The sequence below is a fragment of the Notothenia coriiceps genome, unplaced genomic scaffold (assembly GCF_000735185.1).
Source record: "Notothenia coriiceps isolate Sejong01 unplaced genomic scaffold, NC01 NC01_scaffold00000339, whole genome shotgun sequence".
In the NCBI taxonomy this organism is placed as follows: Eukaryota; Metazoa; Chordata; class Actinopteri; order Perciformes; family Nototheniidae; genus Notothenia; species Notothenia coriiceps.
The window spans coordinates 23,912,248-23,939,424 of NW_011333040.1; the positions used below are offsets into that span (position 1 = coordinate 23,912,248).

Consider the following 27,177-nt stretch of genomic DNA (forward strand, 5'->3'; position numbering starts at 1 on the left):
CTAAGTTGTTCAAAAGAACACCCCGAGGAGAGAGTATTTAAGCATTGGAGAGAGAGGGATAAAAACCCAAGAGGAGGAGGAAGAGGAGCATAAGCTTATATTCAAACAAAAACAAACACACAAAGCCTAATCAATGATGAGCAAGCAGAGCTGTGTGCTGTGGAGGACACACAGGGTCTGTGGGCTGAGAGATGAGGGGCATCTGGGCAGCCTTGTTGATGTTCTCAAACTACACTTCACCTTTCAAAAAAAGCAGCTATGAGGGCCCTAAAACGCACAATGTGGTCATTATAAACACAAATTAGATTCCAAGTGACCTATCTGGTTTTATAAAGGCTGTTACATGTTTGTTTGTGGGTTTACCTGTGTGCGTCTGAAGAGCACAGTATATATAGTGCACTTAGACTTTGCCATTGTCTATGTCATGCATCTTGAGGGAATATGGGTGGTTTTTAATGAAGAATATGTAAAATAGATTTTCGTTATATTACATGTTTTCCCTACATAATGTATCTGTTTGATGCCTGCTTTAATCTCAATAAGCAAAACTTGTGGATGCTTTTATTAAGTGAAGGTTTGTGATGAGATAAGTATCCAAACCAAAAAAAAGGAGGGGTTGGGGGGGGATTCTCATCGTTTTATCTGTTGACAATCAGACCTCGGACTAGAAAATCCAGCAACCTAAACAAACAGTTTGAACGGCCATGGGATGGGAACCGATCCAAGGCCAAAAAGCGCTGAGAACAGTGAAACCAATGTTTATCTATAACCACATCTGTGACGTGTGACAGCGCTTTCAGAAAATTCCCACTGCTGTGTTGGTGCAGCCTCTTCAACACAAGTTTTAAGTGTTCTTTATTGAGTTGCTTGCATTGCTGGAGACAGAATACACAACTAACATGGAGACTTGCTTCAGCCAATCATATAACCTGAGCCTCTTTCCGAACCTGCCACCAAAGACCTTGTATAATTCACATTTCCTCTGGCTTAGCTCGCTCTTCAACCCCTTTTTCTCTCACTCCTTAAGTGTTCTAATGGTGGAGCAATTGCAGCAGAGCAGCCACAGGCAACCCATTAGATATAGATGTCTGAGAGGACCAGGCCTTACATCATTCCTGTTAAAATCAATCTATTTATACCTATCAGACACTTAACATGGAAAAGCTATAACATGGAGGAACAATGTACCGTATATGTATATAGTTTAGCAATGTATACATACAATAACTGTATGAGTGCCATGTATAATCGTCAGCTACAATGCACTCTTACCATATCTATGTCTGACTATCTAAGAATAAATATATAAATATTTTATGTATATCAAATAATGTATTATATGACATTATTGGCTCTGCATTGGATTATTATCGGATAGGGTAATAACTGCATAATTAACTACGTCTGAAAGCAGAAGTCTAGGGCAAACAATTGGAAGTCTCTTCAGTGTGCATGTCACAAAATGATTTAAAAAGAAAAGCCAAATTCTGAAAAAAAAGAATAAAAGAGTGACATTTTGAAAAAATAAGTAACATTCTGAAAAAAAAAGTAAAACATTCCGAGAAAAAAAGTCTAATTTCAGGTGCATTGTGGGACATGTAGTTTATGGGCAATGTGCTTCTGTAAAGCGGCATGTAACCGTATAATAAACATATTATGTTCTTCTAAGCTCTTGTGGGGCCACATAAAATGATGTCGCGGGCCGGATTTGGCCCCCGGGCCTTGAGTTTGACACCCCTGATTTAAACCCTTACTAATTATTTTTCGATGATCTCTCAACATATTGTTATAGAAGGCTTCAATGTTAGAAGACATTGTTTATTTGACTATGCATTTACATAAATAGGCCACACACAATTATTAAAAAGATGTTGTCCCAACCCCTTTACATCAGAAGTAGCCTCTGTATGCAATTGAAGTGACATAGCAAATATGGTAGGATACTGTGTGAAAGCAGAATTTAGGTGATAGCGTTCTCCAGTTGTGAGTGCATGATTTAAAAGAAAAAGTGATTGTCCTGAAAAACAATATGTACTCCCTGTATTCACCTAACTAAAGACATATTGCTGATGGTACATTTAGCTTAAAGCATGTCCAAATGAGAATGTGATCCTATTACTGATGTAAACAATACCCAATGTCCAAGTTTTAAGCATAAAGCAAAACAAGCCTGCCACACAGCCTACTCCAAAATGGGATTAGATGTTTTTGGCTTAGGCAGACAGGTTAGCAAGAAAGAACAAAGGGACACAGAAAGCCACAAGTCAATAGCATCATGCTCCTTTTACCTGAAGAAAGACATGTATGGGTGGCACAAAGGGTGGCCAGGAGACAAGGAGAGGACTTATTAGAAGATGAGGCGAGCAGCGTGGTGAATCAGTGGCTAATCCTCCGTTCCCTCTAAGCCTGTGTAATTAGGACATGGGGGATTGCACCGTGACAGGGGATGCTTCTGGACCGCCTTACTTCTTTTCCCTGTTTCTTTGTTTATTGCTTCCCTCTTTAGCCTGGTTTTAGAGCAGTTCATCATCTAAATATAGCATGCATGTGTGTCTTGGCTTTATGGTGTGTGCATCGCAGCATGTTCACTAATAAGCAACATAAACAGACACAGCATGCCTGCACCATGCTTTGTTTATACTCACTACTACTTACTGTTTGCAGATGTGAATGGAAGTTCATTCTTTTATTTGTGCTGCTTGGTCGCTGCGTGACACCCTTAAAGGGTATTTGGGTACTTGCAGAAATAAAATGAGCTGTTTCAGTCAAACAACACTTCCACACACATATACACACCTAGAATACAAAAACGCCATGTTTAAAGGATGTTGTTAACCGAGCACAGTATGGACTAGACATGAGACCAGAGACTAGAAAGGATGATCAGCATCCTTCTGTGTGTTAATAGCCTTAATCTACTTCCTTCCCCGGTAGACGGCAACAAAAGTTGCCTTGGCCCATTTAGGGAGACAGTGAGCGCAATAATGAGGATGAGAAAGGGAAAGAAAAGAGGGAGGGAAGGAGAAAGAGAGAAAGAAAGAGAGAGAAGGGGGCAGGAAATCTGAAAAAGAAAATCTATGACTCACTGGCTCATTACAGAAATCCTGTTTCTATCCAAGGAGAAAACAGGTTTAAAACAGCCTATTAAGAGAAGAATGAAGGGAAACCTTTTGTTGCTAATTCACAGAGGGTCTTTTGAAGTGCTTCACTCCAAAACATTTATTTCACATTCCAACCATACTACTTCTGTTGCTATTTTCAACACTATACATTTGAGGAACTCAAACCTTATTGTCTTCTCTAACCGACTTAGCGCAAAAGAGACGCGGTGGCCCTGTCCTGATAACTGGCCTAAAACAACAAGGATTAACACTGTCAGGATTGTGGAGACGTCATTCAGACGATCCATACAATAACAAGATCCACAAGACATCACACAATCCTGTCACATTTGCTGAATTAAATCACTTTCTTTTATTGTCTTTCTCCCTCTCTGTCTGCGGTTCTGTTTGTCGCTCTCTTTTGAACAAAAGGGATTTATACAACTCAGGGTGTCATGGCTTTGTGCAAGTAATCATTCCCATGTGCACTGCTTTAGTAGGATTAGGGAAACTGCTTCTGCTTTCTCTCTTAACAGAACCATCACTCTGATACCCAGCCCTCACAGTATACAGTAGTTCATATTGCTATAGATGTATGTGGTATCAAATGGCCATGATTATTTTTAGCGATCAGCTTTTGTACATGGAATTCAGTTCATCTCTGACTGAGAATATATAACTCCATCAAGAACATGCAAAAAATAGTAAGTAATGCTTATTTGACAAATAGCTGCCACTAGCGGCACTCTTGGCTGGAGCAGGTCAAACTCAATAAACACAGGGTAGGTAGGTGGAAAATGTCATGAGGCTTGACACTTGAGTCTAATGATTGGCCAATGCTGGTGCTGACTTGGAGTTACGTAAACTGTTTCAGACAAAGAAAATATCAGGAATCATGTTTTCAACAGACATATTTACGTTTGTGTGTTGACACCATGATATCTTATCTTATAGACTAAGCCTGTTTACTATTGTGTGCAAATATTTTCCTAAACATCTTCTACGCACGGAGCTAAATGTCAGGCATTTTGACTATGTGTATTATCTGTGTGTAAATCCAAATACAATACAATACAAAATATGCATGTTGTTGGGAAATAAAGGGGTATGTTAATTGTTTTCTTGGCTGAATTAAAGATATACACTGTCTTCTACTAATAATATATAAGCATAGTTAAGTTAAAATCACTGAACTCTCTTCTTTGTATGATACCTGGCACCAGTACTGCGTGAAGTCACAGTATCATTACCTCAAATGGGATTGCTTGCCTTAGTGCTTCATCTGCCGAGTTTGGAAATGAAGTGTGAATGCTCACCTCCTGTAAATGTACCATCCATGCTGCATAGCAAAACACTACTATATATTAATCCTTCAGCATGTGTACTCATGAGACTAATATGTGCAATAAGAAAACTGCACACTTTAACATGTAGGCATTTGATCAATCGTGCCAATGAACAGCAGTGTAGCTCCCCTAAGGATATTGGCGGGTGTTGAACAGAGGCTAAGTGGAAAGGTGGAGAGAGGTAGGTTGAGTCGATGGTGTTGGCTTTCTCAGCCCCGGGGCCTAACACATTTAGAGAGAGCTAACTGACACACTTTGGATGTATTAGCCACAGTGAGCTCTGCCAACCTCTCGTCTATTTCTGCTCTACCTCCTCCTCCTCCTCCTCCTCCTATTGCAGTCTGTCTGTCACTACCATCTCCTCTCCATGAAAGACTGAGGAACATGCTTAGTGTTTCAGCAACATTGCTTTAGCATTGATGTTCCCCTGTGCCCCAGCCAAATTGGTGTTTGCCGTCTAGACACTGGTTGCTTGTGTCTCTGAATGGATAAACATGCACACACACTAACACTCTAACTCGTTGTTTATAAGTATGATTAGATTAAAAGAAACTGAAGGAAATGCAATAACGGTCTATTAGTCTGGCCGTCAGGGGGGATAATCATTTCAAATAGAAATGCGTTTTTCCATCTCACTATCTAATTTATACTTTATTTGGCTCTCCATCAGTTTCACTCATGAGACTGGTTGGGTATGAGCACAAGGCTTTAACATAGGCAGGGTTCAAGACCCGGCCACTGCAATAAAACACTAATAAATAGAAATGCATAACAATACATTCCTAGAGTATCGGCTTGTGAAAAAATAAAACCCAATGGGTAGAGGACCCCCGCTCGCTCTGACAAATGTATGCATTGAATTTGAAGGTGAGAAAAACAACTCTTCTCAATCCACGCCACCCCATTCTATGTGGTGGTTTAAGATTAGGGTCAAAGATTAGAAGGCTTACACAAGATAAGAATAGGATTAAAAGGGCTCAGAGATGTAACATTACAGATCAGATCAGAGAACTGGTAAAAACACACCTGAATTGTAAACAAACTCATAACACGGCAACCACCTGTCGCGGTGGAAAATCCTGGTATCATGGGGGGGAAAAAACATAACATCATATTCCTGATGAGAGAAAGGGAAGGGAATATTATGGAAGCAGAATCCAATATTCCAGAGAGAGATTCAGCACACATCACAGGATGCCTCCGCAGTAAGTCTGTTAGATTTGGGATTAATGGACTCCAGAGGGGCTTGGACACACGCATGCAGGCACACACACACACACATATTTGTTTGTCAAATTACAAAGCACATTCCCAGACACACACTAACGCGCATGCATGCTTACGTGCACAAGCAACCGTAAGTTGCCTCCGAGCTCCAATGAGTTCATGCAAATTACAAAAATGCAAATTTTGGAGGTAAGGCTCAGCTGTCCTCTGATGCATTTTGAGGAAAACATGACAAAATGGGGAGAACTCACAATGAAATCTATTTCTTTTAATCTCCACAGACAGAAAGACAGCCTAATCCCAACCCCGACTGCCTTTCCACCCCAATGCCCAGCCTCTCCCCATTCTGCCACCCCCCTCCTGCCTCCTCTGCCCTCTGGGCTAAAACCACAGGTGCAGGCAAATGCAAACCACTGGGTGGAAAATGCTCGTTGACAGCATTCTGGTGTGTTTGCGATTGGTCAGTGAACAATGAGGGAGTTTCCTGAACCACTTGTCGTGCTGACGGAACAGCTGGACACCAACACCAGACACGGATCAGGGTGGGAAGAGACCACGCGGAACAACAGGGAACTTAAAACTAAAATGAGATTTAGCAGAGCTTAAGCTCACTGTCATTTCACAAACTGTTTGTGAGTTGCAAGAAAAAAACAAAAAACAATCAAGGCTTAGTCTTGCAGTTATTTAGGGGAAGTTCACTCAATATAAATGTTTTGACTCAATTTCACACTGCAAATGGTTATCATATTGGACAAATAAAATAGGCTTCTGTGCAGAGTAGAATTTGGCTTATTCTATTGTCACTTGAAATAGTTGTATTTTAACCCATTTTACAGGTGGCCCTAATTTAGCAGCTCTTAACTGAAAAAATAAAAATGGTGGCAATCACCTGTTCAATAAGTCCTGAATCCTGATGTGGTTGCCTGGATACGGAAACACAAAGAGTGTGTACTTTCCATTGTTTATGTGTTTTTTCTAATTCACTGACTCACTTGTTCTATTGTCTGTCTCTTCTCTTTTGAGCACCAGCATGCAGGCACACAAGTATACGTAAGCACAGACACAAAGCCATGTGCACACCAAGGACCAGCTTTCATCCACATGATCATCCTGAGCAGCATTATCACAATCTAGGGAACTAGATTACCCCTAGGCTCAAACTTCATCCTCTTGATCCCCACTTGGGAGGGGATGAGAGAAGGCACAGGGGACCATCAACCAGATTTCCTACTTGTTAATCAAGGCAGATTTTGATCACCTTCAAGGACAGATGGGCAACTGTTTTCAAAATATCTCCCCAGAATGTGCACTATGCTATCGAGGATACTTCCTTTGGCAGTACAAACCTTTCAATGTTACTAAGATCTCATGATAATCTCAGTAATGCTTATTTTTCTCAAACTAAATGATATATAGCTGCCGACATACTGTATCATGCATTGTGTGGTGCTTTGGAAAGTATGTATATAGGTGGAAAACAAATTCAGCTTGAATAATGTATTGCTTCACTTCATAAACACAAGAGTGAATCTGGTGCTAACGTTTGAGTGCTAAATACAAAGGTTGAGTGTTTTTCTCTTCAAAACCCTGTATCAGAAAAAACCTAGACATCAGCAACACATCCAACCGTCTAACCCACCGTGGTCTGAATTTCAATGAAGTGTGTGTGTGAGTAAACCAAAAGCGGAGGTACAAATAACCATAAGCTCTGTATGAAGATCCATCACACTTAGTTGTTTACACTGCAAGCCTTCTAAATCTCCATAATAGATCTTTGCTGTGGTTTGAGGTGGGATGGTGCGGTCAGCTGTTAATTGGCTGCTGGTAATTACAGATGCATCCTAAGCTTGCTGACATTGTCCGTGGGGCTTTGGAGACCTGCCTTTGCAACTAATGCACCACAGAGATTACTGCAATGTACAGAAAATTACACAACTAACATTTGTGCATAATGAAGCAGCAATTAAACACTTCTTATCCTAAGTCTAACCCTGTTTTCACCCTGTCATTGTGCCGCCATAGGCATCACGTGTTCTGTTTAAAATGTATTTAGTGTCTTACATTTTATTTGGTTTGAAAGGTTCCTTCATTTTTTACACATTTAAGATGAGATCACTCTGTCTTTGCCCCACCTCTCTTCATTTAAATGTTCAAGTCCATCATACTTTTAACTCTTCCATCCTTTGCCAGTAGCCACGAGGGTGAATATTTTTCCCCTCTATGGGGCTGCTTCCCAGGGATGGGAGGTAGCGCAGGGACAATAGCAGCCACCCAATTAAAGCTGTGTTGGCCTCGCAATTCCTCAAGGTATTGCCATGTGACAGTTTAATTAACCAAGCCCCTTATCTTAATTTAGCAGGATCAAAAAGTAACAAACTGGGGTTATCTGAGAAAAACACTCCCAGTCTCTATCCTAAGACGCACACATTCTCTCTCTCAATCTCTGTCCTTATGAGACAGTGTATGGTACAGTGCCACACAGAGATATTTTATTAATTTATACAGCTAGCTTGTATTACCATCCACACAGATGAAGCAGAGTACTATTTATGGTGCAAATGCTTTAACGCATATGTAGTGCAGCTGCAGGGGTCGGCGTAATGACAGGAACATACTGGTACAAACACTGTGGCGAATCTGTATATTTGACTAAGTTCAAGCTTGTCTAAGCAGGGCATGTGTTGAGGTTGACAGGTTTCTCTTTTGAATTTGAACTGGTGGCTCAGTGACTGCAGGGAGCCCGGAACCATGCAAACTTAAGCCAATCTCCCATGGAGCCCGCCTGCTGTCCCGCCCCTCTTCCTCCATCCATCCATCCATCCATGATCTCTCTTTCTTCTCATCATCTGATTTATCATGAACTGTTTGACACGGTTTTCCCTTCAGTTGTTGAGGTCCCTCTTTTTAGATTTGTATTTTTTCCATTCCCTTAATTAAGTTTGAATTTACTACATGAACTACTATTCCTCTATATCAAATAAATTATGAATCAAATGTGTCTTTTTTCTGATCATCCCATCCACTTTAATTGTATAAACCACATCCCCTATCTTTGTTTTAGCATTTCCTCTTCTTCAAATAATCTATTATCTTTAGCACTGCAGGCAGCGGCTGAAAGGCCATTACTAGTTATGGTTGAGCAGAGGACAAGTCCTGAGGCCTTGGACAGGCCAGGCCCATTTATCTCTCTGGTTCCTGATGCAGTGTAACATGGAGGAACAATTCCCCAGGGCACAACAAATATTCATTCACATGAGCAAAGGAAACAGCCTGGACAAAGCGTCCCTTCACTTGTATCTTACTGATTCAATAGGAGTTGTGCTAAATTCATTGTCTAGGAGACTTACAGTATACCAGGCATTGCATTTTCAGATATTCAAAGCAGAACAATTTCCCTTGTTTGTAAATGGCCAAATTGTAAAATTGATGAAGCAATCTGCCACTTTGCTGTTTCCATTTTAGCCACCATGGGCGCAATATTTATCAAACCAAAGCAATATGTAACACAAACCTTAGAAGAGGTATCATCTGACTGTGGGTGTCCTTGTTAATTCATATGAAAACATATTAATGCAACTAAATATTTTACAGATGGCCCTTCTCCACTGGATCAAGGTTAGCAAAGTATACATTGTCAGTAGCAAGATGCCACTTATACTGAGCATAGAAGATAGTCAATTATATAGAATTATATTGAGATACAGAAAATATGCAGTGAGGCGACCATTTTGCTAATTCATAGTGATTATTAAAATACTGGAAAATGGCAGTGACACGTAAAGATAAAAAACAAAAATTCTAAAGGTGTAAGTTATTTGATATCACATTGTCGTCTGCCAGGTCAATAAAGCTGCTACTTATTCAACAGTTTGACAGTTTTTTTCCTACCTATCTACTAATATTTTGCATATTAAACATTGAAAACAAAGACAAATTCTAATCAACCAAGACATTCATTTAAATGAGTGCATCTGTTCATTGGGCATCTTATAGGTTGTAATTTTTATAAAGTCTTTTTTAAAAAACAACTATCAAATTTGAGATGAAAATGGTAATGTACTGTATATGACTGAAAGTAATCATTGGAAACATAAAAGGCTTAAAAAACATACGTGCTAGAGTGTGGTTAATGTCTAGAAACACACAAACACACGCACACACATACACGCCCTGCTGTCCATGGAAAGAGGACAGATGGCCGCAGAGTGGCTCTGGTCCAGGACGTGACGATGTTCTGTATCATTATAATCTGCTCCGTAGTATCCTCCCTACTTCTGTGCTGGACAACATGTTTCACCCACTGAGAACAGACACTGGAACAGCTCTTCTGCTGCTCTGTCACACATACTCTTTGAGAGGTAGTGGGACAACAAACTAACTTAAATTAGGAGTGCTCCTTCATTTAACCCTTAGAAACATTGTCACTACACACCCCACAACCACCTTTCTTGAAGCGGCAACAAAGCAACAATAAACAAGTACAGTGTAAATGCACTGTAGCAGCATATCACACATCCGCTCAGCCTTTTACAAACCAGCCATGGATCACTCATAGGAGTTATTTGTGTCAGTCAGTGTGTGTATTTAACAGAAACAAAGGCACAAGCATGAGGCTGCACAAGCCTGATTCTGAGCCAGTTTCTTGTTTTCAGTAAAAGCTAACTTGGTACCACTCATAAGCGTAAAAACAGCGTAAACATCTCCACTCTCTGAATCTGGTCTAGGGGAAGCATCATACTGTAAGTGAGTGTGCTGTAATCACAAATGTAACTAAGCTTTTCAATGAGAGGTTCAACAAAAACATGCAGGAAGAACAGCCATGGGGCTCAGCCACACAAAGTTATTAATTAGATTTCTAGCACAGACACCACATCTACAAGATTGTTGTTTATGTGATTAAAAAGAGAACAACTAGGAGAATAGACATGTCTGTCATGAGGATGAAACTGATTAACTGATGTTGCTTTGGGGAATCTCTCTTACATGTGTGTTAGAACACGTTTCACAGTTTTTTTACTTTGGCAGTTAACGGTCACCGGTGTGAAAACATAAACTCTGGCGTGTAATGTAGGTTACTAGGGTGTTTACAGCAAGCAAGTCTGTGTGCATGTTTAAACTGTAAACATGAGATATGCAAAATCGGCAAACCGCCCGGATTTACTTACTGAATTCTTTTACACAGAAATGAGGCATTAAAGCAAACGCATTCAAATTCATCTGCAGGTGAGGCTCCTGATTACAACAATGACAACAAAGTATCTCCAGCTTGATCTACAGTTCAGCATAAAAAGTGTGTTTAAAAATGTGCATGTAATATCTGTTTTTCAAAGAGCTGAAAAAAAAATCAAGAAACAATAATAATGTCACTGAGGGTTTCCCTGGAGCATCAGTTGATGAAACTTTAACATTACGGATGAAGAGTGATTAATTTGAATCATCACTATGGACTAATACTCTGTGAGACAAAACATTTTTTTAATGGGCCTTGAATAACATTTCCACAGCATTTAATGGCTCTGTGTGTTTTTTCATTTTCTAATATGAGTGAACGCACACTTGAATTAATACCCTCTAATGTTCTCATTACAGAGCGGTGAGAGGAAAATATCTGGGCAGCTTGCATTTAGGGGTGGCAGCCTTTATTGGAAGGTGCATGAGAAAAGCCCTCTCAATGGTATCTAATGCGATTTATTGTAAAAGATGAGGAGTTCAATCATGCTATGATGAGAGTTTATAATGGCTCTTAGAGTCAAATAAGACATTTGTACTCATTGCTTCTATAAACATGCCATAATTATTCACTGCCGCTACCAGGCTGAAGGTATAATGCCAGAGATATAGCCCAATTGGTAAGAGTCCGAGATATTCATCAATCCTCTCCAAAGCCGTGGTGCCACAGTGCTCGAGATAGGCTCCAACGGCTGAATGGGGATCAGGGGGTGAGCCACTATGCATTGGGGCTGAGGTTTAGAAATCACACCCCACAGCCAGCCCAGCCCAATGAACACACCGAGTACAGGACTGGACATTACCCTTCATGAACCATAATCATAACAATGGAATTGAAAATCACTTTGTGTATTAAAGAAAATACACTAATCCCTATAAATCTTCCGTAATGAGAGAGAAGAAATCCTAAGACTGTGATATTTCCCCTCCCTTCACCCCACAAGATTTTAGGCTTTCAACAGGATTCCACTAGCTTAGCCGCAAATCGCCTCACTGCTGTGCGATACCACCATATCCGCTAAGAATGGGGTGAACACACAATCTGGCACACATCTATAGGCACATAAACACAACTCACAAATCTTATTTGATTTTGAGTGATGCTTCCTGGAAATGTCCTGGTTGCTGATGGTTCTCACTTCTCAACCAGGAGAGCAGCCTGTGATGGTGCCATGAATCAGCCCGGCCAGGGACAGGCCAAGGAGGACTGAGAAGATGAGCAGCAGGGGAAGATGAACGGCCCGGAGAGAAACCCTCTCTGTTCAATGGCTCGCACAAAGCGTTAAAAGAAACATGATCATATGGCTGGTGTTCTCAGATCTTAAATGTTTTGTTAGTAAACTACCCAGGTCAAGGACTTTAAAAAGTATAATGAACATATAATGACACGCAGGAGCTATGTAACATTCTTCTCATGCTGCTCTAAGAGAGTCCAACTGAAATGATGCAGGTACATGTTTTCACTGAAACAACGGTTGTAAACAAAATCCGATGGCCAAATTAATCATGTTTAATCAGACAGATGTGATGAAACCATGACTCCTCCATATGCTACTTGTTTGGAGCAATGTTTGTAAACTAACTAATTACAATGCTCTCACAATGAAGCCACTCTCTCTGCAGATGTTTGTCCATTAACCTGCGGAACAATTACTTTAACATCGTGTGAAAAATAGCACATTAACGATGCCCTCTTTGCCACGGAGAGTACCCCCTGATGGAGTCTTCCGTTTATTGCACTAACTTGTATTTAGGAGACATTATATAATAGATGCAATTTGAGCTTTTTTGAAAAACAAATGTGTTGCTGTAATGATTAATGGGGAAGTAAATGTACATTTGTCAACCGGGTTTTATGTAAGAATAAAACAATGAAATATGATGTTTGTTGTTATAAATAATATGTAAATTCACTAAGGACTGGGATTTTTGTATGCAATATTGCTTAAAAGCCTCTTGATCATATGAACAAAGTGTATGAAAGGTATGCATATCATTCATCGTAATACCAGAAAAACTGTACACATCAAACCTAAGACAAATGGGAACCAACTTTTTTTAGCCATAATTCTTTTTTTAAAAGTTTTCATTTCATGAATTATTGTTTAAAAGTCAGTTTGATGAGTGAGTCACTTTCTGGCTGTGTATCTATCAATGCTCACTGGACATTGTTCAGAAGATGTGTGTCTTCAAGCAGCTAGTCTGTCAGCAGCCAGATTGTGTGTTTCTTTGTTCAATTGTTTTTTGAGATTCAATTGTGTCTGAACTCAGTGTTTCTCTCTTTCTCTATCGGTTTATTGTCCTTTCTTTGCTTACATTTGCATAAACACAAAATAATTTCACATTAAAAGCAATATAAAGTCTAAAACAAAGATAGGTGCAAATAGTCAGACATAATAATAAAAAAAAAAGCATAAGCTTATCAACAAAAGGCATACAGATGTAACTAGAATTGTAATATGTATCAACTAGACTGGCCTATGTGAACTATTTGTAAAAATAATGACATACATGTAAACAGTGAACTTGAGTGATCGTGCTGCCTTTTGAATACAAATTCAGAATAATTTAAATCATAGGTGAAATATACAAAGACCCGCGCTCTGAAAACGTTGTCTGCATTAATCTGTCCATGAAATATGAATGATGTTGAATGGTATGCCCTTTTCCAACAGTCAGATAAAGGTTTATTGAAGGCCAAACTGAGCAGGATAGAGGTTGCCATGGCTGCAAGTGTGAAAAGGGCATCTGATCTGACTTCTGACCAGTCAATTCATCTTGGAATTGCAATTTTCTTTTATCAAAGGTTCAGTACTGATTCAAAATTAATTGCTGCATATAAAAAGAAGAAAGGAAAGACTAATATTGTGGGGAGTTGAAACGATTTGGGAAAGTACAGTAATGCTAGAGTCTTAAGCTTAAGACTGCCACAGTGGATGATGGGTGCATATTAAAGATGGATTAAAGTCTGAATATTAAGTTTGCTTGGTTGGAGAGAACAACTATTATTAAACAAAACAACATATAAAGACTTAATTTTCTCATGATTTCACAGATGATTAAATGTAAGGTCACGCCCTCTTCTTACTTGGAATGCACACTTCAACAATGAGGATTCAAAAACCTATTAAATGATAACAATTACATTTTACTTATTGTTTTGGGAACTATATTTAATAGAACATCCAAATGATAAGATAAAAAAAAATTAATAGTGGGGAAATTCATCAGCCCTAGAACAAAATAATAAATCTTGTGGACCCTTTTTTTACCCAGCGGCATACTATGAAATACTTACACTGAGATAGCTGGTATGTTGTTGAAATTCGGTAGGATGAACGATGGCAATATTATACAATACTTAATTGCTCAGTTATCAACTGCAATACATAAGCTTGATTTTGTATTTTGAAACATGTGTAATCTGGTGATACTAATCGACAAAATAAAAGACATTCAATTGTTATAGGATAACAATTAAAAACACAACATCATCCTTTATTTGTGTACAGTATCTGCGTCTGCATTTACATATTTTTGGGGGTGTTTATGTTCCATAGCTTGCGTGTTTGAGAGTAACTGACAAAGCAGGACACTTCCCTTATTTAAGCTTATTACAGGGATGATGTGGGTGTGGGGATTTATTTCACATTGCAACAAACAATGGTAAAAAGTCAATATCATTGCCATTTTGATAGAAACACATTTCATGCTGCCTTTCCTCACTGTATCCAACCTATCTTCAAAGTATCATGTCCTCCTCGAACCTCCCCCCTATTCTTTCCCACATATGCCTCTCTTTTAAAACAAGGCAGGCGGTTTCACACTCTAATCGCAACTAATTAGGACAGGTCGGCTGCCTGGTACATTTGAACAGTATCCCCGAACAGCGTCCCTCCATGCTCTTCCTCCTCCTCTCCCATCAACCCTCTCTCTCTCTCCATTCCCTCGGACAGCCCTATCAGTGGGTCACATCTCCCCACACCACTGCTGCCTGTCTGTTTGTGATAGCGACCGTGGCAGTCTTCTCCACAGAGGCGAGCGATGTGCTGCCAGCCTCTCCGCTGGAGCCAGACAAGCCAGTACCAACGTCTGCTACAGACGCGTTAGAGCATCAATTAATCGCCATTTAGAAGTGGTGAAAAAATGCATTTGATATACTTAAGCTTAATTAATACGTTGCTACCGATTTTGCAGGGCTAATTAATCAATTTAAGACTGGTCCCTCATGCAAAGATGTCCAGATTAGGTTGTGTAGAAGAAAACGTACTGCAAATAATGGAAGAACATCAATTACAAGCACGGACATGGGGAGTTTAATGGTTGTTCTACCAATGCCCATTAACACAGGAGAGCATAAATAGAGAAATTGATGGGAAATACGTAGAAGTAAGAAAAAACGATGGGAAAATTAAATACATACAAGGTGAAAGAAGTGTACACTGACTGTAGGATAATAACCCATTGACTTTAAAAACGTAGGACCGAGAAAGGTTCGGGGAATCTTTGAGACTTGAATGACATGCTTTGTGCACTTGTAGTTCTGTTTATACTGAGCCAGAGAATGAGGCTGCAGAGTACTGGCAGGCAAGCACAGAGAGCTACATAGAGTAATTGGGAGTGTGATGCTTGGAGAGGAACAGAAGACTTAAGATGGGATGAAGGAGGGAAGGGTGGGGTGATAGAAAGAGACATATAAAGTAGATGTTAAGTGCTGAGATGTGTAGAAAATAAACCCTGCAGGAAAACTACCCCAGGAACAGTGACAAATGACAAGCTCACTTTTCCTTTTCTTTGTCAACTGATAATGGACATACTTTTGTGCTACTGGTGTATAGTAAATGTGTGTTCAAACAGGGAGCTACATTAAATCAGAGATATCAATACCTGAAAGTAGAGCAGCACATTACTGCATATTTTGTGTTTCAGTTTTCATCTATTTTTCTTTTTAAAAAGCCTAATTAATTAGCTTTAAAATGACTATGATAAATTACCTGGCTGTACATGATCTTAGCAAGTAGCAGATGGGACTACTCTGGAGCTTACCACGCACAAGGTGACCATCTTTTTATTCATCTTCAACTGCAGGAGATCTTACAACATAGAAACAGGCCTTTCCGAGCAGATGAAATTGTAATCTGAGAGCAGAAAATCTAATCCTAATAATGTTTTCTCATGTAAATATGGACTCATAGTGAGGCATATCTGTTGCTTTGGAGCATTCAACTGGTATCTTTGCAACTTAATAAAGATGAACTGGAACACTGCCAAAGCGATGTTCAACACCTCTAACTCCTTATCACTGCTCTTGCACCATGCCTTGGCCTTCTGCCCCTGCCCTCCCCCACATTTTAGCTAAGCCCACATGTTATTGGCTAAACACAGCCAGCTGCAGCCAGTTAACTGTATAATCTCACATCAATTGATTTCCCCAAACAGGGAGAGGTGGAGAAGTAGAACGAAAGTTGTTTGAGAATAAATGAGAGCGCAGTAGTGAGTGAAAAACAGGCTTAAGGCAGGTTGCAGCATAAGTGTGTGTGTGTTTGTCTTTTTTTGTACTGGTGCAACAAACTTTGGTTTGTGAGAGACCATCAAAAGAAAGCTGACCGAAGATAACACACAGGAAACAGAAAGGTAGATGGACAGGTTGGAGTTGGCACTTTCAGGTAGTTTTAGTAAACACCAACCAACAATGTAGTATTGGACAGGTTTTACAGACTACTGACCAAAACACTCCTAGCTCAGTTTGTCATGTGTTTCGTTTGTGTAAATGTGATTATTTCAGTCCCTCACGGACAATTAAATAGTAACATCTTCAAAATGAGAAACATATGGAGCTTTTAATTGGCCAATTGCTCTTGCCAACGTGTGTGGCTTTTTTTATGCTAGAAAATGTTATCTAGTCAGACATGCATATCGCAGCACAGAGTGTGCAGTATAAATTGTCATTGTCCCTCCGCAAAGACTTAAACAGCCCTTCTGTTCCCTAGATGAATAGCACCATTACACAGAATCCATGTTCAGTATAGCACACTATACTTCTCGATCCAGTCAGTGAGATACATACTTCCTCCTGAGACTTTAAATCTTTATTTCTGTGGGAATATCTGTTTTGCCCAGCAGGTAATGGCCCACACCGAGGAACATGAGTGGATGAAGCTGCAGTGAGAAATGTACCATACCTCCTCCTGTTCTGTTAATTCTTTCTGTACCTATGTATAATCTTGGCTTTCTTGCTCCTGTCAACCTGCACTAATCATGTGAGGCAGCTGGGGTGAGTAGGACTGTAACAACCCATATCTGGGGAGTTATTGTTCTACACATGTCATGTGTAATCTGCCCGACCCATAGTGCTTAGAATAATTATTCATATTTAATCACCACACTACGAAGCTACATCTCCTGCCGCTCACTAAGTCATTTTCCATGTTCCATTATCAAAGTTTCAGAGATGGGTGCTCAGGGAAGGGGGACTAAATGGAGAGGCTGAAGAAGTTGGGCTTATAAAAACATAATGGGCTTGTCTGCTTTGATAAACTGAGGACGTGTATAGAATGCACACACCCTCAAGTACACGCACACACACACACTAAATGAGAAAAGTGAACAAAGTAGAGAACAAAGTAGAGGACAAGAAGTAGCCCAGTATAAATTGAGATTGTGAGCGCTGCGATGCGTTCAGGCAAGTCTGGAGCTCAATCGTTCAAACAAATAATCTCAAAAAAAGGATTGATAATCATTTGGTTAAAGTTTGTCTGGCTGGCGCATCATCTTTCATTTGTCATGTAGTCATATATAAGGATGAGAGCTCACCTTGCTCCAAAGGCGGTGGTTTCACTCCTGTAGCCTTCAACTTGAGGGCTTCTTTTGCAGACATGTCACAGCAGGAGCCTTTGTTGGTGTCCTGGTCACTGTCAGCCTGGTCACTGTCACCATGACCACTGTCTCTGAGGCTTGCTCGCTCTGGGTCTTTGAAGGTTGAACTGCTAAACACATTACGAAAAAAGGGAGAACAAAAAAGGAGATTTGTGAATTTGCTCTTTCCTTTTTTACAACTCAGAGAAAATGTAGAGACAGTATGAAACATTGATGAACATCCCTGAAGGCTTAGGTAAAACAAGAAAAAATGATATTGATGGGATTTGGAGGTAATAAAAACATTGTACCAGCCAGATGAAGATGAAATAAAAAGCAACACATCTTCTATGTGATTATATTTTATGTATTACAGAGAATACCTAAATAAATGTACATGCTCTTTGTCTCCATGCTATGAAAACATCTTATTAATAATCTAATTTACTTGCTGATGCTATAGTACTCTGTTTGGAGTATTGAAGAAAATAAAACAAAGGTCTGAGATGTAGTGACTGGTATAGATCTCAACCCTTACCTTTGAACAAACTGTTGTCTGCTACCCATATAATTAGGCTCAGTGGGGAAATTGTCCGTCTGTGGAGAAGAAAGAGAGAAAAAAAAAGTATGTAACAGGCTCTACAGGAATTATTCCTGCTGTGAAACAAGATCTCCCAGTGACACATGATTAATTATGCAGAAAGAAATGTGGTAGAGACAGAGTAAGGGTAAATACAATACTGGGGATGTGAGCTCTATACCGTTTAAGTTTGAGCATTTCATTAACCACATAAAGAAATCCAATTAGGCTTTCCAGAGTAAACCGCAGAGCTGACCACCAAATCTGGCAGAAATGATCAATAACTGACAGTAGTCTTGATGACTATAGAAAACTTGTCAGCCAACCATCTCCAGACCAGAAATGTAAATGCAATTTGCTAGTTCCTTTCACAACATTTCTGTGAGAATCTGTTGACTGTCAGCCTCGACATTCTTGTTTTTCTCTATAAACTAAGATATTGTTGGTAGGAACTGGGGCTTTTATATGAACCATGTGGCGTTTATTCCATATGGTGGGCTACCTTATCACACACAGGGATCTTCATGCTATGTGAATACTGTGCATGCTTGTGCACACAAAGACACGCTAATACCCTAATACTGAAGTCTTACTTAGACAGCCTCACAAATAAACAGTATGCTGTGTATGACAAAATGCATCAGTTTAATGGAACACTGGTACAAAACGTAAAATACATAAACGGCACAAACACTCCTCAGCACTGTACGCAGTAGTGCATTACAGAATGGATCAATTACATGGGCGCTGGAAGTATTGTCTCTCTCTTCTTAATTATTTCAATAAGATATATGAGGGGTTTGTAGTCTTGTCATTTGATCTAAAAGGTCACAAAGGTCCCCGTTTCTTTCTGGCATTTACAAAAGTGGCTGTCAACATTACTAATAATTGGAATGCAAACGTGTAAAGACACAGAGAACATACAGGTAGTATGAAACTAATGTGCTTACATTTTTATTCAAATAACTAGGAATAATAAAGTATGTTTTGGGTAAAGTCAGGAATTGTGGTAACTATTGGCTTCTAGAAATATAGCTTTCATTCTGTTGTTGTGGTTTTCATCACAGTAACATAAATAATTTCCCTATGTAGTGCAACACTCTCTGTTCTGAATTGATAGCAGTAAAATGTCATGTTTAGTGAGTAATGTGTCCTTCTGCCAGGCTTTTTCACACACACAGCTTGACTCACAGTCGATAGAGTATTTCAATGTCATCCGTGCTCTGCAGTGGCACAGTATGAAAAAAGGGTGTGAAGGTCAGACAGGCCACCCCAGTCTTTTGACCTTCCATGTTTTTGCCAACACCTTTATCTCTACCTAAACACTCTTTTCCACTTTAGCCTTCGCCAAGATTAAAAGAAAACACGCACAGAATGTATCAAAGGCTGAAACTTGACCATGGGGTAAAAGAATAGATGTTAGAAATCGTTTGGCATTGAAATGATAACAGCCTGAGTTTCTCAAAAAGAAGGGATGGAAGTCTTTATATTAATGTCCTTGGACATGCTTGAACTCAGCTGTTGGAACTGAATTTGATCAGAATGAAAGTGCATTAACAGAAAAAGGTTTTGCTTGATTCTTATAGGATTCAATTTACTTTATGCACCTGTGCACATAGAGCAAATAACAAAATGAGAGAATGTGCACGGAATTTGGGTTATATAACAATAGACTGAAGGTATCTTTTTATGGTTTACCATTAAGGAAATAAACTTGAAATGGTAAAAGGTAGGCTGTTCTTTGATAGTGTGTAAAATAGAAATACAGCAATGAATCCCGTAGCTTGGTATTCATGAGTTTTGTCTTACCATAAAGAATTAACATGCATGTCGCTCAGTTCTACAACAATCTACTGCCCCCACCCCTACATGCCAATAAAAAGCACATTACACCACTTCATAGAAACCTCTTTCCTGCCAATTAGAGTCCAGGCTGATCTTAAGCTTCCATCTCTTCCTGTCTGTCTATAACTGCCCAGCCCTTTCACTACAATGGGCCACTTTCCAATTAATGGATCGATAATGGCCAGTATGAGCTGCTTTGTACTCAGCCAGTCAGAGCCCACAATGGATACAGGATCATTTGAGGGGGAATGATGCATACAATCTAGATGTCCAGTCGTTTCATTATCATTATTAGACACTGAATTATACAGTTCATACATTCATTTAGCAGTGCAAGTTTCATTGAGTTTTTTAATGTTGCATGCTTGCAATTCTTGCCTTCTCATTTCCTCTTGTGGGGCATCTTGAAATGAACTGAATTGAACTGAAGTGAATTGAGCGTAACTAAACTAAATTCAAATGCATCATCTTTATATTTAAGCCAAAATAATATCCTGAAATATGATATTTGGAATACAAAGGTTGACAAAGTAGCAAACCTTTTAAACAAAAGGTACATTAAGCAGTTCGGGTCACTGAACTGCGTAAATATCAGCAAAGGTTAATTTCATTAGTAGTCTTGTGAATGAGAATTGCAAAAGCTCATTGTTGAATTGAACTGAATGATTGGTAATTGTATCAAGTCCACCTAGCAAGTCCACAAAGGTCAGAGAGATACTGAGTACGATGAGCTGAGTAAGTGTAAAAAGCTGCACTCTATTCTGTATTCCCATTGAGACCCTAAGACTGACCGAGCAGACAGCAGGACGATTGAGACAAATGGGACGAGCATATTGGTTTGCTATTCTACTCTCAGGCCTTGGTGTATTTTGGGGCACCGCTGGTGTCTAAGGGGCTTTGTTGGTGTGTATTAGTCTACTTGTGTACATGTGTGTTTGAATTGTGGGTAGGGGTTGGGAAAAAAGACAATTTGCAGCTTCTCTTTCATACATCACACATCCCCCCCCCCTACCTACATGCATTTGTCCTTTACTGTCTCCCAAAAACACCTACACTCACTTTGTATGTATGCTTGTGAGTGGTTCCAAATGCACCATAACATTGTCAGTAAGCCAACAAGAAATATAAATGCTTTTTTAAGCATTTTGTGTGTGTGTGTGTGTGCCGTTACCACCAAGGGAACTGTAGTTTATTCCTCATGGAAAACTGTCACAGTAGCACAGCAACAGCCAAATAGGAACGAAGGGTAGGTAAAGGATAAAACTGAGGAATTGACCTTATAAGAAAGAAGACAGATTGGTATTGTTGAATGCAGCAAAAGCAGGAAATGAAAGAGGAAAACAAAAAAAAGGTGAGTAATACGGCAAAGTGAAAGGATGATAAAGGAAGTAAGGAAAATGGGTGGAGAAACTGGACAATAATTAGACTGCATTGATTACCTTGTGGCTGAGGAGCAATTGTAAGTGATCAAATCTAATTAGATGGTCCTATACATCTTCCTGGAGATAACCGAGCAATCAATCAATGGGCTTAAGTGAACTTAAAGCCATGGCAGTCTGCTGCCTACTAAATATCTTCCACTATCTTCCAAATAACTTACAAGAGGTCAGGTCCAATGGCATTTCTGAGAAATAAGGAAGTGCCATTGTTGCCGGTAAATGGTGACTTCAACTGTTGAAGTTCAACATAGAGATTTCAACACAGCAAGGACTTACCAGCCCTGATGACCTTGCTATATATTCTGTACCAATCAAACATGAGACTTAAATAACAAAGATTTACAATTTAAAGTGGACCTATCATGCTATATTTGAATAATATATTGTAGGGCCATACCTATATAAAACATGTCTGTGAAGTTTTTTTTTCAAAATACCAAACAGATCATGTATTTTAGCCATGCCTCATTTCGCTCTATTTTCTCTTTTCCAGCCCTGTTTTTGCAAGGGCTGATTCTGTGGCAAATGAGCTGCAGCTGACCTCGCCCCCCTGCAAAGTAGGGGGGCGATGCACAAGCGTCATGTTACCATGCTGTTACCATGCTGTTACCATGCCACGGCAACCGCCCATTCCACTGATAGGTGGAGAGTAGCCCATATAGGCGGAGCTCCTTGTTTCTGACGTCAGAGATATTTAAAATCTGTATCAGTCTGTATCAGATCCGTTGCAGCCCCGTTTTTAGAGATTTGGGTATGGAGGAAAAGAGAGAGGGTTGTGTTTTCTGACACTTGGTGAGTTCCCTGACACACCGGGGACACATATTCATGTATAAAAGGCGTACAAAAGTGCATTTTGCATGATAGGTTCCCTTTAAGGTGACATGTGATTATTTGGACATTGTTAATGCCATAGTGATCGGTCATTTTAAAGTATCTATCTTACTGAAAAGGCTTTGCTCTATTCCCCATATTTTATTTTCCTGAACTCGACTTTAGAACCACACATCTAGTACAACTCAAGCTGAATAAAGTGTGTAAGAGTTGTTGCTGCCTTGAAATATTGAGACCGGTTATTTTTTTTGTAGAACTACTATGTGGCATTCTGTTGGAATAACAAGCTGGTGACTCAGGCAGCTCTGATAGGATAGTCTCATCATACTCTATAATTTCATCTTGTTAATCATAGTTTGCCATAATTCATCATTTATAATAAAAACACATTACTTCTTTCTGTGTTGTTCATTTTTTAGGGAATAGGGCTATGTTTCATTAAACAGCGCTAAGTAACAAAGCTTTTACATACGGTTGTATAAACCGCATGACCTCTACATTGCATTTTCAATGCTCACCAGCAAAGACACAATATTCATAATTGATTTTGCATACCCTCAAATTGATTGTTGAATTATTTTGGTTGACCATATAGGGCCATTAGAGGTGCCCAGTGGAGCATCAATTCCTTAGTGGCACAACTTTCCATTTGTACTATCAACCATGATAAATCCCGATTCATAAAGTGAGAAAAAAAAGGCACAATAGTTAACTTAATCTAACCACACACTGCGTAAGATACTTAAAGGTCCCATTTCATGGCCATTTCCACTGATCATAATTCCATTGTTGAGGTCTACTAGAATAGATTTATATTGTGCAATTTTCCAAAATCACTTTGGTTTCTCATACAGCATCTCTGTAAACTACGTGTATTCACTGAATTTCACTCTCTGCCTTTAACGGCTCGTTGTAGCTCCAATAGCTCCAGCCCCCACCCTCCCTGTGAGCACAGTGTGCTCTGATTGGTTGGGACGTTGTGAATCGCGCTGAGCTCCGTGGAGGTGTGGTTTCCTTGTTTAGCGACAGCAAAACACAGTCAAACTCACCCTGAACACACACAAAGTCACAGCCGAAGTAAAAACAATAAGTGTGGCTTGATATTGAGTAAGAAAAAGGTTGATAAACGCTGTGAGAATGGGTCTGCAGAGAGAATTTCGCCGCGATCCCAACTGTCTGTTATCAGCCTGCAGCCAGGGAGGAGAGATCAGCAGAGCTGCATGCACTGAGTGTGTGTGTGAGGAAGTCCGTGGATTGGTCAATTTGGACCAATCAGCGGGGGCTTAACGTAACGGCTCCGCGGACGTAACGTAACGGCTCCACGGATTGGTCCATTTGGTTCCGGGTAACGCATGACATCATGAGTTACCCGGATGAATCAATGGACAGTGACGTATCCCCAACGAGGCGTTTTGGGGAGGTATTTTCTGTGTTAGAGTTTTACTCGCGACAGGGTGTACTTTGAGGGTTTTGACTCTGCAGACCGTTTACATGCAGAAAAACCTTCATAACACACAAGGGGACGGGTAATCACCGGAAAAGCATGACATGGGACCTTTAATTCATCGATAGGTGAAAGGCAAAAAGTAAAAGACAGAAAAGAAAGAGTGCACAGGGAAGAGGGAGGGCTGAGGTTGTACTTGCCTCTTTTAATAAAAAGAGATGAGACACTACTTCAAAGCTAATTTCCTTCAACCTGCTCGGTTACTGATACTTTAATATTCCTTTTGAGAAAGCACATGAGCAAGCATGGATATCGTTTTTTCTTTGTTCTACAAATTACTTCGTTGGTCAAAATTCTAAGGCAGTTACCTATGTACAATTGGGATAGCTGGATTTGTATTGAAGAGTCTATCAGTGTGTATTGGGTTTTTGAGGTTTGCAAAGAGACACTTTTGTAGAGTACATCCTTTGTAATTGAAAGTAATTTAGTCACCAGAATTCATTGACAGACACAAAGAGCCTGAAAAAAATACTCAAGTCAGAGAGGTGGTCAATAAAGCGTTGGTAAATAATTTTCTTAAGCCTTTCATTATCCCCTTGAGATTGAACGGCGTAAAAAATCTTAAAATGCATTCCTCTTAAGAGTGTGTATTTTCCTCTATCACTATTACACACTATCCTACACACACACACACACACACACACACACACACACACACACACACAATTACAGGTACTAGAGATCTTGCAGTCTAGCCTATTTTATGATGCATGAAAAATCAAATGATGGGCTAAACTAAATCTGGCATAAAGAAAATGGCTCAGGAGGTTTGTCCTAATAAGCATATAGTATTACAGAATCATCTGTTTACCAGAACATAAATATCTACTATGCATGTAATTGATTTATTAATGGGCTGATTAAGCTATTATTGAATGAATCATGCTTATCAGACTAAAAAGGACAACATTACCCATAAAACGTTATAATGTTGACCAACATGCCCTCGGGTAAAGATTACAATAAGCTGCCAACTTGGAAACAGACAACTGTCGCTCGATGCTAGCTGGCAAACTGGATTGTTTTGCACTAAGTGTAAATAATAAAAAGGAATCTGACTGTGACCCATTTTACAATGGACCTGCAGTTTCAGATCAAATACATATCATTTAAGTGGTTTAGTTGAGGAACTTGAGATGGAATACATGAGTTTCTGTTTTCCCATATCAAAAGTATACCAAAGTTTTAACAAGATGTAATGATAGTTTCAGCTAGATAGAGAAATGCAAATCATCTGATGGGTTTATGCTACAATCCTGAAAAAATGAGGTACTTAAGAAGTTTGTTTTCTACAGTAGTTTTGGATTTGGAACACAAAGGGATGTGGTGCCCGTGGACTTGTGAGTTTCACTTTTCTGATAGTTTACATTATAATGGAATACAGGGTGAGAGTAGACAACTTTTATTTTATTTTTTTCAATCCTTTTCTCTTACAAAATCTATCTCTCACATTCAATACAAAAATAGTTGTTTTATTAATTTTAATAAGGAACAAAAAAAACTAAATATAATATTTGTGTACTGCTTAACACAGTGGATCACAGCACACAAACATAAAACAAATTCAACAGGAACTGAAAATGAAATAAACACTTTCTAAATCACAGTTTGCCTGGAAAAGGTTGTGACCCAATCTCCAGCTTCCGCCCAAATTAATGTTTTTACGTCCCCAGGTAAGTGGCAAAAAGCACACTCATTCAAATTTTACTCAAGTAATGCAGGGCCGGGTACATTTGCTATTATCTTCTGCAATATGTCTGCAGTTTCTAACAGAATTATAAAAAAAAGAAGAAAATAAAATAACACTGACTACAATTCAGCAGCAAGACTCAGCTGCCATTTCAGATGGAACCTTTCTACTCAGAAGAGGAAGCGCAACACAAGAACGCACGTTTGTTCTCCTATCAACACAATCTACATCTGTGGCAGTTTAGCCCCAGGAGTAAATGATAAATGTGGCTTTTGGCATGTACTCTAACACAAAAAAAACCCAATAGAGCAGTTTGTCGGTTCTCTTGAAATAGGAGTGTTGTTTTCCATACCTACGTTTTTTGTAGACACATTTAACCAGCTGGTGTGGGTATCTTACTGCTGGGACCAGTCTTGTGATTATTTATAAAGGAAATATTAGGGAAAAAGACAATTGGATTTGGAGTCAGAGAGGATTTAACTTGATTTTACATGTTTACATGTTGAAACTCTGAAGAAAGCAGTAAAAAAGGAGGTAAAAGATCAAGTATGTGATCTTGGTTTGTTAGCTTCTAATCATTCAGTACTTGCTCATCAAAAGTTACAATGGCTTTGCCGGTAACTGAAGTCTTGAGTCAGCACTGACCTCCCTTCACCCTCATTAATCCGAAGCCAACTAAGCCCAAAAGTCCAAAGCTGTTACAGAGCTAACAGACCTGTCGTACTGTGCAGACAAGACATGCATGTGTGAATTTAAACAAACTACCTATTGGGCAAAATGCCTATAACCATAGCTCAAAACAATAGCTTCCATAAAAAAAAGAAAGAGATATATGCGACATGTCATTTTGACAGTGGTATTAATCAAGGATAAATCTAAGTCTCAGCAAGAAAGTTAATATATTTCCAAAATGTAAAATATGTTTTCCTTTAAGATCTATATTTCTTCTTTTCATTGGAATGTATCCTAATAATTAGAGATTTCCTCAGAATTAACCTTAAATTGTCAACTGGCAATCATTACATAATGCAATTGAACCAAAGTCAAATAGGCAAGCAAATTATTCAGCATATCTGTTTGCAGCCTTTTTAATGTAAAGATGAGTGCCATTAACTTGTTACAAAAAGACACCGTTATTAAGCTTTCAAACTGATATTTGTATGCCCTCTTATGCAGTATTTTTTATCAAATTCAATCGAAGAAGGACACATTTTATAATTTTGTTTTGAAACAAACAATCCACAAGATGTTGTCTATTTGCAGATTAAGCGAGAAACTAAGGGTGAACGAAAACATTAAAGGATGCAATTATTCCATTTAAATGGAAGGAGAAATAACTGTTCTGTGGATGAAAGGATTTTGGATATTTCCCTAATGCCAAGAACCGAGGCCAGACACGTATAATATATGAACACAGAAACACGCAGAATGCATGCAAACATACAGCATGTTTAATATCAATACATGCACTAGTGACACACACACATTACCCCTCTCATTCAAACTCTCTCTTTCTCACACACACACACA

The 27,177-nt window shown here is 39.2% G+C and overlaps 1 protein-coding gene across 3 annotated transcripts in view; it reads right to left on the minus strand.

The window, feature by feature from the left end:
- The window catches only part of pcdh17 (protocadherin 17), a 53,266-nt gene that overhangs the window by 11,926 nt on the left and 14,163 nt on the right, over positions 1-27,177 (minus strand). For 2 of the 3 annotated variants that reach the window (XM_010775810.1, XM_010775795.1), the window contains exons 3-4: positions 18,297-18,355; positions 17,717-17,889 (exon numbers count right to left, since the gene is read on the minus strand). In XM_010775810.1, the coding sequence (XP_010774112.1) occupies positions 17,717-17,889; positions 18,297-18,355 (232 nt within the window). The remainder of the gene's footprint in view (positions 1-17,716; positions 17,890-18,296; positions 18,356-27,177) is intronic. The other variant, XM_010775802.1, reaches the window with a different exon arrangement.